A 12,556-nucleotide genomic window follows, 5' to 3' on the forward strand; every position below is an offset into this window, starting at 1 on the left:
TACCGCTGGACAAAAAGGCAGCCATTACAGTTTATTAAGTCATAAATTTATACTTTTTTTTAAACAAAAATCCCTGAAGATAACACTTAGTTGGTCTGTACTGTTCTTAACAAGCAGTAGCAGACTAATGATGTATGGCACTGGTCAAACAGGTACTGTACTGTATTTTTATTTGATGTCTACTTTCACGTCTACTTTTTTGCTAAAACAAATGCTTATTTCTGGCAAGTATGCCTGGTCCAATGACTGAAGTTGCAAAATATGTAACTTTGTCCCCTTAAAAGTGTGTTGGCTTTCCAAACTTGCTGTCTTTAAACTAAAGCTTTGCATTATGCTTCGTCTCATACGTCATGTGACCTTTTTTGAGTTCTAGCATTGGCTAAATGATAAGTCTTTTCTTTCTGTCTGCCTGGACTATATGCCTGCTGAAGGTGGGTTTTTATTATAAAAAAGAGTTTGTCCAGGAATTTTGGTGTGCAGAGTAAGCCACAAAAACTTAGAATAGCAGGCCCTTTTGCCTTGTTAAATTGATTTTATCCTTAGCCATCATTCAAAATATAACTGGACATTTCTGGTCAGAAGTGCTTGAAATATTATATCATGCCAAACATTACATGTGTGTTGAAATCTTTGTCTATGTTTTGGTGAGACAGTTCATCTAGTGTATTTAGTATGCAGAAAGCTTTAATTTGGCACTGCCAAAACAGTTTTGATTTTAATTTTAAAATAACATAGTTTATGTTGTGCAATTTTCCTTGCATTTAATCTTTACATCTGTCATTATTTTGTGAATATATTTGTAGATAAATAAAGTTTGTCTGTTAGGCACATTTCTGGAGTGTGTTTTTATAGGCTTTTCTCCTCTTGGTTAAATGCAGCTTTATGGTGTACTCCCTAGGTTTGTAGCAGGTGGAGACAAAAAGGCATATTGAATACCCATGAGCAGTTTTACAAGACGATTCTCTGAGTGACTACTTTATTAGATCCTCAGTGCAGTGCCATCTTAGTCAAATGTACTGTATTTTGGAAATGATGGACTCTGCTAAAGTTGTTCATTTCCTTTAATCTACCCTCACCAGTGCCAGATATTGCTGGTATTTTGTCTTTTCCTTTGGGCTGCAAGACACTTCAGCTGCACAGTAATGTATGATGAATAAACAACTAAGTCCACATCATGTCTACAGTACCACTCACATAGAAAATACTGTTCTCTTTTTGTCAACTGGACACGTCTGCTACCTTGCAATTGTTCTATGTTTCCTCCATAAACAAGCCTTTCACTAAGTGAAGGCCATTTTACAATACCTCATATACAAAAATAAGAAAAAATTAACACTTTCTTTGGACTTGTAGAACACTATCAGTTTTTTGTATCATAGATTTCTGAAAGGGGCAGACATCTCCCTGAATTGTGGGTCTCATTCGAGGTGACGGGGAGGGGGATTACAGAGAGGAGGTGAAGTCATTTGTGGAATGGTGTGATAAAAACAATCTGATACTGAATGTCGAAAAAACAAAAGAACTGGTGATCGACTTCAGGAAGAAACAGCTGATACACATCCCGGTCTACATTAAGAAAACTGCTGTGGAAATTGTGCAGTCTACTAAGTTCCTGGGAGTTAATGTGACGAACAACCTCACCTGGTCCCTGCACACCTCCTCCGTCATCAAGAAAGCTCACCAGCGCTTGATCTTTCTGTGGAGGCTAAAGACGGCCCATCTCAGTAAGTCAGTCCTCACCACTTTTTACAGAGGGACCATAGAGGGCGTGCTAACCAGCAGCAGCTCTCTGTGGCAGGAGAGCTGCAGCGCTTCGGACTGGAAAGCACTGAGGAAAGTGGTGAGGGCTGCGGAGAGGATCATTGGAGCCCCGTTGCCAAATGTACAAGATTTGGCAAAACAACGCTGTCTGGCCAGAGCTGTGCGAATTTCTAGAGACCCTACTTATCCTGCCTCTGAACTCTTTTCCCTCATGCCCTCAAGCAGAAGGTACCGCAGCCTGAAATGTAGAACTACCAGGTTTAAAAACATTTTTTTTCCTACTGCCGTTCGTCTTTTAAATGGAGCATTTTAGTTTTTTATTGTAGGCTGATTTTAACTATGTGTTTTTATTAATGTCTTGTGCATCGTATTTTCGTTCTGCAGCACATCTTGGATGTTCTGCTGAATGACAAATAAAACTGAATTGAATTGAATTGAATTGAATTGGCAAAATGACAGTTTCAAGTACTGTGGTACAGTACCATCAAGGAAAGAGCATTTTAGGAACTTAGAGTGACATGCTGTATGCTAAGTCAGACTGTTCCTAATGTCCTCCTCATTTTTATCACCAGACCAATGTATCTGAAACTGGAGTGGAATCATTGTCAACACGGTTTATCAGCAGAAAAGTAACCCACCTTAATGTTTCTGAGCAGTAAAAAGAAACTAGGTGGTTCTGCTATCATCTGTGTTGATAGGAATGTATACTGATTGTTCATGATTCTTAAGCCATATCACTTAAAAGTGGAACATATAAAAGGCTTATAGAACAGTAATGCTGCTGAGCTTTCCAGGAACAAAGTGTCATGGTAGAGCTTTATTTGTCAGTATTGTGACCATCAGACTGTCTTATGGGAAACAAATTAAAAAGATCACAGGAAGAGGCAGAGCCTCAAGCCAAAAAAATAAAGTCTTTATTTGTTCTCTGTTAAGCTCCGTTTGACCTGGAAGAGGAAACACAATCCACTAATTTCTCTTGCTGATGATCTGAGGGGCACACTGCTACTCAGAGGTAAACAGAAAGAGATGGATGATTACAACAGCTAGAAACCATAGTGGCTTTCATCAATGCACTTTTATGCTTTTCTACTGCAAAACGGCCGTCACATAAGGTCATTGACGACACCATACCTTTTTATTAACTTAAGTGTTTACTATTCAGATAGCTTGCCCAAGCATGTTGCCAGCAACTTACAAATTACAGCTACTCTTAGAAATTCCAGTAGATGTTTATTATTGTCTTATCTTTTCCAAAATTGCCAAAGATGCTTATCAGTGTTTTATCTTTTCAGAAATTCAAAAAGATGCCCATTACTGCCTTATCCATTTAGAAACTGGAACAAATGCTTACTATTACCTTATCTTTTTAATGCAGTCAGAAGTCTCGTAAGAATTGTAACTTTTTATTCTTTATTTTGTCTCAACCATCGAGCATTTAAGAGTTACAAACAATGGCTAATTAGCTAAACTGTAACATTTTAATCTGTACATATGTTTATCATTAAGTAGGTCTTTCAACAACATATTTTTAAAATTACCAAGAAAAAGTAGTAGGAGTATGAAGAAACCTATTTTCAGTCAGTTACATGTTTTGCTGATTATTCTAATAAATTAAAACATTCTGATTTCTAATTTAATTAGTTGACGTAAAAGTTCCGGGTCCAGAAATAGAATCCCCAATCTGTTGCTATTTTGAGAAAAAAATATCCACCGCCATTTGATTTGAAAAAATAACAGAACAAACTGAAGGTGACATGACAGAGCACGCTCTTACCACACTTTGAATGACTTTTTAAAATCATCACCATTGGACGATCAACCCAATGTTGGGAGTATCTGGTTAACAGGCCTAATTGAAATATATGTTACTAATAAAAGCGGCCATTCAGTGTACAGTTCTCTCAAAGCATTAGAACTCTTCTTGTAGTATACAGAGAATGTATTCAAGTAATAATACAGAAGGCCCCGCACACCACAAAATTCTTATTAGTTCTTTCACTGTCCACTACATGATGAAACATACCAAAACTGACATTGAAGACACAGGAGTTCCAAGTTTTTCCTCCAGCTCAGGAGCACAAACCTCTAAGCACTGTTTTGACCACTCTCTCTTATGGATATCCAATAAATTCATTCCCGAACCTGACAAGTAAAGACAATATATGATATGCATACATTTCCTTAAGGTTATTTTGTAGCTGAAATTACAATGCACAATTGAAGAAGGAAACCAATTCATACTAATAAGAGTTCTAATCTAATATGATCATTTTTGAGTTTTAATTTACTACTAATGTAGACATTTAGTGTATATTGCTATAACATATAGTGATTAAATTTGGTGCCACTCATAACAAACTGGTTGCATGAATGTATGTTCTTGAGATGCCACGATTAATAATGTATTGATGTCACAGACATATTACTCAGAATGAGACAGAAAGTTTGAAAAATAAAGTTTTTCTAATTGCAGTTTATCATTGTTGGAAATAGTCAACTGTTGTTATTAGTTTGTTTTCTTGTTAAACTTAATAGGAGAAAAATCAGAAACAGAGAAGACATCTATTTTAAAAAGAAGTTATATATTACCATATTCTTACACGCACATGCTTTATTAATGCACTTCAACATGCTAACACTTGTAGATTGAATATATTAGGAGTAAATGTTGTTATGCAACACAAGTTATTGAGTGAGTACAGTAAAAATGTTGGTATTGGAAAGATACAGACTTTGAAATCATAAATGGGTGCTAGCATGCCATTCCATTAGGAAACGTTTGGAGTTCTACTATCTATTTAGAGGCGCATGTTCACCTTTTCAAAGTGAGCCAGGCATCAGTTGTATCTGGGGTTGTCAGAGAAATCCCTGGCCATCCTTTTATGGAACATTTCTGACCCCAGAAGCAGTCATGAATTTAGACTTAAAAGGCATTTTGTCCCATTAGCCAATTCAGTGTAAAGTCAAGGGTTGAGTTCAGATAAGCTCTCATCAAGAAAGGTTAGGGCTTTAAGAGGTGACTGTAAATACACACATAGGGTGTCTGATGGTAAGCGAACCTACCTATGAAGGAGTATTTTAACTTTTTTTCATAAACAGACCAGACTTTCTTTGTAATTCCCATCAAATTTTTATCTTGCAACTGTTTCTCCTGTATGGCACTGCTGAAAAACACCCTAAAATGTTGAGTCCTCTTTCTCCACAACATAAGGTGCACGTGAGAGTGGAAAAATTGCAAGAATTAAACTATAAATTGTTGCCCCATCCTCCTTATTCACCAGATTTAGTGTCATTCTTTCTTTAACCTGTGATGAAGTAAACACCTGTGTGGTCACCATTTTGACACAGATGATGCTATCACTGATTGAAGTGGTGCAGAGATGCAACTTGCAGAAAGTTTAATTTTTTTTTTCAAGGGCATGTGGAGGTTGGAGCATGAGTGGGAGAAATGTGTTTGCCTTCAAGAAGACTACATTGACAAAAATTCCTAAAATGACATTGTGTGGTTCCACTTCCTTCCCAGGTAGGCTCACTTTACTTTACTGTATATACACGGTCAGTATATCAGTTTCTACTGCAAAGAGTAGACTTTGTGCTGCAGGTTTGACAGGGCAAGTGGCAGTAAGAAAGTCATTCCTTAAATGACAAAATACTGCCTTGAAATACCGGCTGTAGACTATTGCAGGACAAAGTCTCCTCTTCACAGTAGTAGCTGAGGCTTTCTTTCTTCCATCCTGCACTGCTAAGCTGTGCTTGAAGCTGTGGTGTTGTGAGGCACCTGTGATCACGCAAGCTGGTGAGGCTCAGAAACTTGTCTTCTGATTGGGTTGTGACTTTGGGTCTGTCAGATCTCTTGCTATCAGAGTTTCTTCCAATTTGCAATTGCCTTTGGTTTGTGTAGGACACCATACTCACTGACACTTTGATTTTTTTTTCCAATTTCTCTAAATGAAAGGCCTACACTTCTAGGGGTAATAATTCTCTGTCTCATTTCATTTGTTAATTGCTGTTTTCTTGCCATCAATGGAATACTGTCCAAGTAGTACTTCAGAGGTTGTAGTAATACAGTCTGTTCCAACTCTGCTTTAAGACAGACAGAGAATTTTTAAGTAATCCACAAAAATTGGGACACCTGTGCAAATTATTTGCTTCAAATTGCAAGGCTTAAATTAATTTACCTGCTGCAGAACACCTGTAGGTTGTAGCCTATTACTTCTTCTCTGAAAAAGGCCCATTTGTAATATTCTGATATTTCCTTTTTTCAGTTTTGCTAACCTAAACTTTAAATTTAAACCTCTGGCAGTTTACTGCTTACCTTTTCACCATTTTAGGTCATTCATTGCATTTCAGCTGATTAAATTTGAAGAAAAAATGGAAAAACTGAGGTGTTCTAAAACTTTTGACTGCTAATATATTTATTTATGTATGCCTTTTTCCTGGAAACAAAATATAAACATGCTGCTAGAAATAAGTTCCTCTACACTTGTAAATTAAACATGAAATCCATCCATCCATTTTCCAACCCGCTGAATCCGAACACAGGGTCACGGGGGTCTGCTGGAGCCAATCCCAGCCAACAAAGGGCACAAGGCAGGAAACAATCCCGGGCAGGGTGCCAACCCACCGTAGTAAACATGAAATGCAAAAGCCAATGTCCAGACACATATAATATCTCAAATAAGGAAATATTTTAGCAAATAATGTAGAATAGTGAGCTTCCTGACATTTTTAACTGTAGAAGTGGTGCTTGTAAAGTCCCTATTAAAACACACTTCCCTAATCCCTCAAGCAAACACCCCAGTCTCAGTTACAATTCAGAATTTGCAGCATTATCTGTATTCATTATCTTATGTTTCTCTGTGCCAGCTGAGACATGACCATTAAGCTATAAATCAAAACAACCTAAATGCTACCAAAAAATGCAATGAAGAAAATAACATATTTTTATCAGTAAAACATACTCTTATGGCAGAGTTCAGGCAGTGTGCTAATTTAGAAAAAAAAATTTTAAATAAAAAAAAAAAAAAATTTTTAAAGTAAAAAAATGTAGAGGCTGTCATTATCTTTAACATACATTTCAGTGAGAAAGATAGCAATTACAAGATCATATTTTCTAATACAGGAAAAGAGTAAGACTTACCATCACTGTAATCCACAGCTGCATAATCACCAAGAAAGAGAGATGCAGCAAAACTACTGACCAAAGATATTCTCTGAAGAGAAAGTAAAATTCAGGACTGAGTGAATTTCTGTTATAGTAAGATTTGCACTGATAAAACCCATAACTTCCGGTCTCTGCATTGTGTTTCAGAGTGTTCTGCATAAGCCTAGACTTCCACTGTACTGTATTGCCTTATTCCATGGGATGAACCTGTCCAGTATCAGCATTAAGAGAAACTGGGCTTCCTTTTCAGTCATATTTTACAGTAGCTATATACATTTTTAGTCTTTTTATGTTGTTAGTTTATATCTGTCTGAATAAAGAATTTTTTTTCTGTGGTTTTGTGTCTACCCATAGAAGAAGGTGAGTGTGCTTTGCATTTATACATTATTCCTGAGAAAAAGAGTAAAGGGGTTTTCTAATATATATGAATTTTCCATCATAATGAAAAAAAACTGTTTAATAGCTAAATGACACACATTTTTTATAAATAGAATAATGTTACTGGTAAATTCCAGATGCTAACCAAACAGAAATTTGCTCACCCTGAACCACCACTTTAAAATTTAACATTATTGTTGCTCATTAGAAAGTTTCTTCAAACATTCTGTGCAAAACTCAATATATTTATTGAATTATTCTGGTCCTATTTTTACTTTTCTTTTGATTTATGTTAAAACCTTAATTTCTTAAGTTTGATTACATTCACCTCAGTTTGATTATATTCTTCAGTCTTCATTTTGAAAATCTTTGCAATCTGATTTCCAGTAAATCTCTACAGAAAAAAAAACAGACAAAAATGTTATCAAACTTGCCTGAAATAAAAAAAATACTGTATTGTGTTGCATTAATAACAATTCAGTGTCATTTGTGACTAATTTGAAGGGACATGCCACTTTTTTGGTCAGACTGCAGAATGACAACAAGGAGTTTACCTTGCAAAGTATGAATACAGAGGATTAAACAGTATTATGTTTCAGCCAAGGTCTTTTCCCTGGCTCAAGAATGTTTTTGTTTATTTAATCTTTGTTCCATTTTTCAAATATTACATATTATTATGTCATTAATATTGTTTTTGGTTTTGTTCTGAATATGTTATTTGTGGGCGGCACGGTGGCGCAGTGGTAGCGCTGCTGCCTCGCAGTTAGGAGACCCGGGTTCGCTTCCCGGGTCCACCCTGCGTGGAGTTTGCATGTTCTCCCCGTGTCTGCGTGGGTTTCCTCCGGGCGCTCCGGTTTCCTCCCACAGTCCAAAGACATGCAGGTTAGGTGGATTGGTGATTCTAAAATTGGCCCTAGTGTGTGCTTGGTGTGTGGGTGTGTTTGTGTGTGTCCTGCGGTGGGTTGGCACCCTGCCCAGGATTGGTTCCCTGCCTTGTGCCCTGTGTTGGCTGGGATTGGCTCCAGCAGACCCCCGTGACCCTGTGTTTGGATTCAGCGGGTTGGAAAATGGATGGATGGATATGTTATTTGTTTAATATGGTGATAGTTATTTATTATTTTTCAATGTTGTGTTATGTTAAGATTATATGCATTCTGCTTCCAAAGGGACAGATAAAGTTAAGAGTACATGGAACAGAAGAACATGAAAGCAAGGTCAAAGAGAAATCAAAGTGGTAACCAAAAATCAAACTGCACAGTCATCACATTTAAAATAATTAGCAAAAATCAAAAAAACCTAATGCCAGAAAACAAAGTTTGGAAACCAGAAAGAACTCTATAAAACAAGAAAATACAATAACAGTATTGTTATTCAATACTTCAATAGTTCAAAAACTGCAAGTGCCAGTCTTTAAATGGTCACGTCAATGACAACACCCATCATGCACTTCCAAGGGTTGGTGGGTGATTTGCCATAGCATTGGCCAACATAACTTTAGCAAAATAGCAGCATTCATATGGGAAACATTGCAGAAAGACATTAAAACTGTTCAACTTTTCCCAGATACATGTTATGAAAAAACTGATGTCAAAACTAAATTCCTAGGGTAAGAAACCCTGAAAATAGATGAATAGACTATTAAAATATGTCCTGGATTTCTCAGGAAAAATTAAATACAAACTCAGATCACAAAAACATGTATTAGTTTTCTTTGCTCTTTCCTCTATATGGAAGCCTACGGAGGCCAGGCCACCTAATAATGTAGCTGGGGTCCTAGCAGTATTTAAGTTGAAGCAACTGAAGGATGAGCAGCTTTGGCGCTGCATTCCTGATTGTGATTCCTGGTTTTGAATTGACTCTCAATTTCCATATTCTCTGGTTTTCACCCTGGCTCTGATTTAAGCTACATTGGTTTGCCTCTTGGTGTTTTGCCTTTTGGCAAAACCTACTTTTGGCTTTTTGTTCTTGGCATAACTTTTTTGTGCCCTTTTTGAAATCTTTAAATATAAAGAACCTGTGGTTTTGCTTGTCAATCAACAAGAGATTTAGGGTTTCCCTCTCTTCCGTTCTAAAGATTTTGAAATTTTGCTCTTTAAAATTCTGAATTGCAATTTTGAGCCTGTTCAGGCTCAAAGCCTGCAATTAGATTTTGGGGTATGATTGCCTAGGGTAAGCCCTGCAAAGAGAATGGGTCTCTTTTTGGGTATTTTTTGAGGCCTGCGCCAATTTTTCAGTTAGCTGAGGCAGGAATCACTACAAATATGGTTGACAAATTGTATTTGTAAGCTTAGAGCAGGAGACACAGCTGGTGGCGGTAGAGTTAAAGATGTTAAAATTTGCATTAGAAATGAGCACATTAGAGGGTCAGCTCAGGTTGGACAGTTGGGAGACAAAGTCAGAGAGGCGAGATTGCATTAGTTTAGACATGTACAGTGGGGAGATGCTGGGTATATTGGGAAAAGGATGTTTAAGATACAGTTGCCAGGCAGGAGGAGAAGAGGAAGGCCTACGAGAAGGTTAATGGATATGGTGAGAGAGGACAGGCAGGTGATGGGTGTGACAGAGCAAGATACAGAAGACAGGAAGAGATGGAAAAAGATGATCCGCTGTGGAAACTCCTAACAGGAGCTGCTGAAAGAAGAAGAAGAAGAAGAGTGTTCTGTAGAATAACCAATAGAAGGGACCAGTAAAGAAACATTCTAATTGATGCTCTTCACCTCACTAATAACAGGCTAATGTTTTTCATTTACTGATAGCTGTATTTTAATGTAACCAAGCACACATGAATGAACCTTGGTCAACAGGGGATCCATGCAAAGGTAATTACAAGATATATACAAGAAAACTGAAGTATTCTTTGTGGCAGAATAAAAAGCCTGAGACAATTATGTGGACAAGAAATGGATAGTCCTCCTGGATAAGTGAAGAAACTAAGGAAGATGTGTAATGATGTACAACTTTTCTTAAAGTGAATAAAAGTATTGTATAAATCTGCATTGAAATATTGTTTCTAAAAATGTAACTAAATTTATGCATTATTTTTAAGTTCATTACGCATATATAATACAAAAAGTACAGTTGTCAGAGAAAAGCAAACACAGAGACAGAATGTAAATGTACAATAGAGAACAACTCCATTCAAATAATTCACCACAGAGGTAAAGATTAAAATTACTTTGGTTTGTAACACCCTATTGAAAAATAGCACTTAGCAGCAAATGTTATGCAGTGATGTCTCCGATTATTGTAAAATCTCCACAATTGTTGTTCTGCATAACAGGAGTGTTTCTCCAGCTCATCCTATGATTAAAGATCATTAGGGAAAGTGTACCTACATTGTATACACTGTGAAATTTGACAGCAAAGATCCAAAGAATTACATTTCTTCTTTATGTAGAAACATTTTTAATTAAAATATTGTAGTCAGCCTTATACCAATACTGTGACCAACCTCATAATAAAAATGCAGGGCATTATAAATGATTCTCACCTCATATGCCCGGGAGCCAGTTATATAAGCGAGGTTCAGAGCCCCCCCTACAGATTGTTCTAAATGTTTGCACTCTAACGACGTGCTGGAATCCATCCACACAGGACTATCGGTCACCGAAAAGCAATTCTGTAGAAATAAAGGATAAAGACTGCCAAAATGCAACACTGAAATCTGAAATAGAGAAATAATTCAGTAGCTTAAAGCAACCTAATTCTGCTAATAGAATATAGCAATGTACTTACATTCCTCTCATGTGAAATTTAATTTAAAATGAAAAAGTTTATGTATTAATAAAAATCAGCAAAAATGAAATATTTGATTGATACCACAATGCTTGTAAGGTTGTTGCCGCAGCATATGCAACAAAGAAACAGCAATACAGAGGCTACAAAATACACTCTACTGTAATAGTAACACATTTCTAAGCCAAAAGAATGTTTTATGATGAACAGATAACATTGTGTATGCCAAGGCACAATAAAGCATCCAGAACTGATATGTCAGATCAAAAGGCTTGAAACAACGCTACTCTTTCTACATGTCTGTGCATTTTTTTTTTTGCTTTCTATTATATTATGTTGATGTAGTCTGAAAATTCGGTGGTAAACACAATCTGAATCTATGGCTTTTGAAGCAAATTGCTTTGTTCTTTATCACAGCATGCTGTCAACATAGACCATTAGTACTTCCAGACCTGGTAGCTGCTCCTTTGCCATTGCTGCATTTAAACAAACAGAATCCTTAGAATCCTTCTAAATTTGAGATCCCTGCACATTTTCACATGTACACTAGAAATAGCGGGAAAAACTTGAACCCCTCACATATATAATGGTTACAGGCAAACTGCACAAAGAGATGAATCAAAACTACTCCCTGAGCACAGTATCAGAGATTGTCTGATGGGGTCAGTACTCAAGCCGCAAACAGCCTGGTCTAGAGCATTATGCAAACTTAAGACATTTCCTCAGCACAGACAGCAAACAAAAACAAGCCTTAGGCCACTAAGTGAAAGAGAAGTCTTAGCTTTATTAACTACTTGTGCTTTAAACTACAAGGATATCTTGCCACTGGTTCAGTTCACTTGAGAACTGTTAAAATTTCTCTTTAGTATTGATTGGCAAAATTTGCCAAAGCATTTTCACAGCAAATATGCTGTTTTTGCAGTTGAACTTTTTTTAAGAATATTTTCCCAGAAATGTGCAGATGGATTTGATGAACACTTTTTTCCCACAGCCCCATGATGCTTTGCAAGGCTAGCGTGAAATTACAGAGCTACAGCAGCCATATGCAGAACGTTCACACAAGCATACTATAAACAACTCCATCTCACATTTTATTTCACTGCATGATCTGGTTTGTGTATGTGTGATATCACAACCCAATCTGTGCTCCAGTTGAATATGCGCCCACATGTATTTTTAAAAATAAAAAAATAAAGAAAAAACATCACAGTATTTGCATTTGAGGGGTACATTAGCAGACATAAATCAAAATGTTATGAGTACTGCCGGCAAATATATAAACCTGACTTCTGTGCACTCACTCGCTACTGCACTGCATGGCTAATTTCACATGATGGAGGAATGCATGCGGAATTAACTACACAGCACAGCGATGAATCAAATCAAACCTTAAGTGACCCGTCTGCTTCCCCAAGTCATAAAATGCACAACTCTGTTAAATAATAATGAAAGATTTATTACTATTTACAAGGCATTTCTATCTTCTTGATGGAAGAAAAGAGCGTAAAGCATTTGTAC

At 36.8% G+C, this 12,556-nt stretch overlaps 1 protein-coding gene across 3 annotated transcripts in view; it reads right to left on the reverse strand.

Moving 5' to 3' along the window:
• xylb (xylulokinase homolog (H. influenzae)) overlaps positions 1-12,556 on the reverse strand; it is a 353,065-nt gene that overhangs the window by 320,921 nt on the left and 19,588 nt on the right. For all 3 annotated transcript variants that reach the window (XR_007935308.1, XM_028804172.2, XM_051929119.1), the window contains exons 6-9: positions 10,794-10,922; positions 7,632-7,697; positions 6,902-6,974; positions 3,785-3,903 (exon numbers count right to left, since the gene is read on the reverse strand). Coding sequence is in view for 2 of the 3 variants with exons in the window: in XM_028804172.2 (XP_028660005.1) it covers positions 3,785-3,903; positions 6,902-6,974; positions 7,632-7,697; positions 10,794-10,922 (387 nt within the window). In the remaining variant the exon portion in view is untranslated. The remainder of the gene's footprint in view (positions 1-3,784; positions 3,904-6,901; positions 6,975-7,631; positions 7,698-10,793; positions 10,923-12,556) is intronic.

Source organism: Erpetoichthys calabaricus, chromosome 6 (genome assembly GCF_900747795.2).
Source record: "Erpetoichthys calabaricus chromosome 6, fErpCal1.3, whole genome shotgun sequence".
In the NCBI taxonomy this organism is placed as follows: Eukaryota; Metazoa; Chordata; class Cladistia; order Polypteriformes; family Polypteridae; genus Erpetoichthys; species Erpetoichthys calabaricus.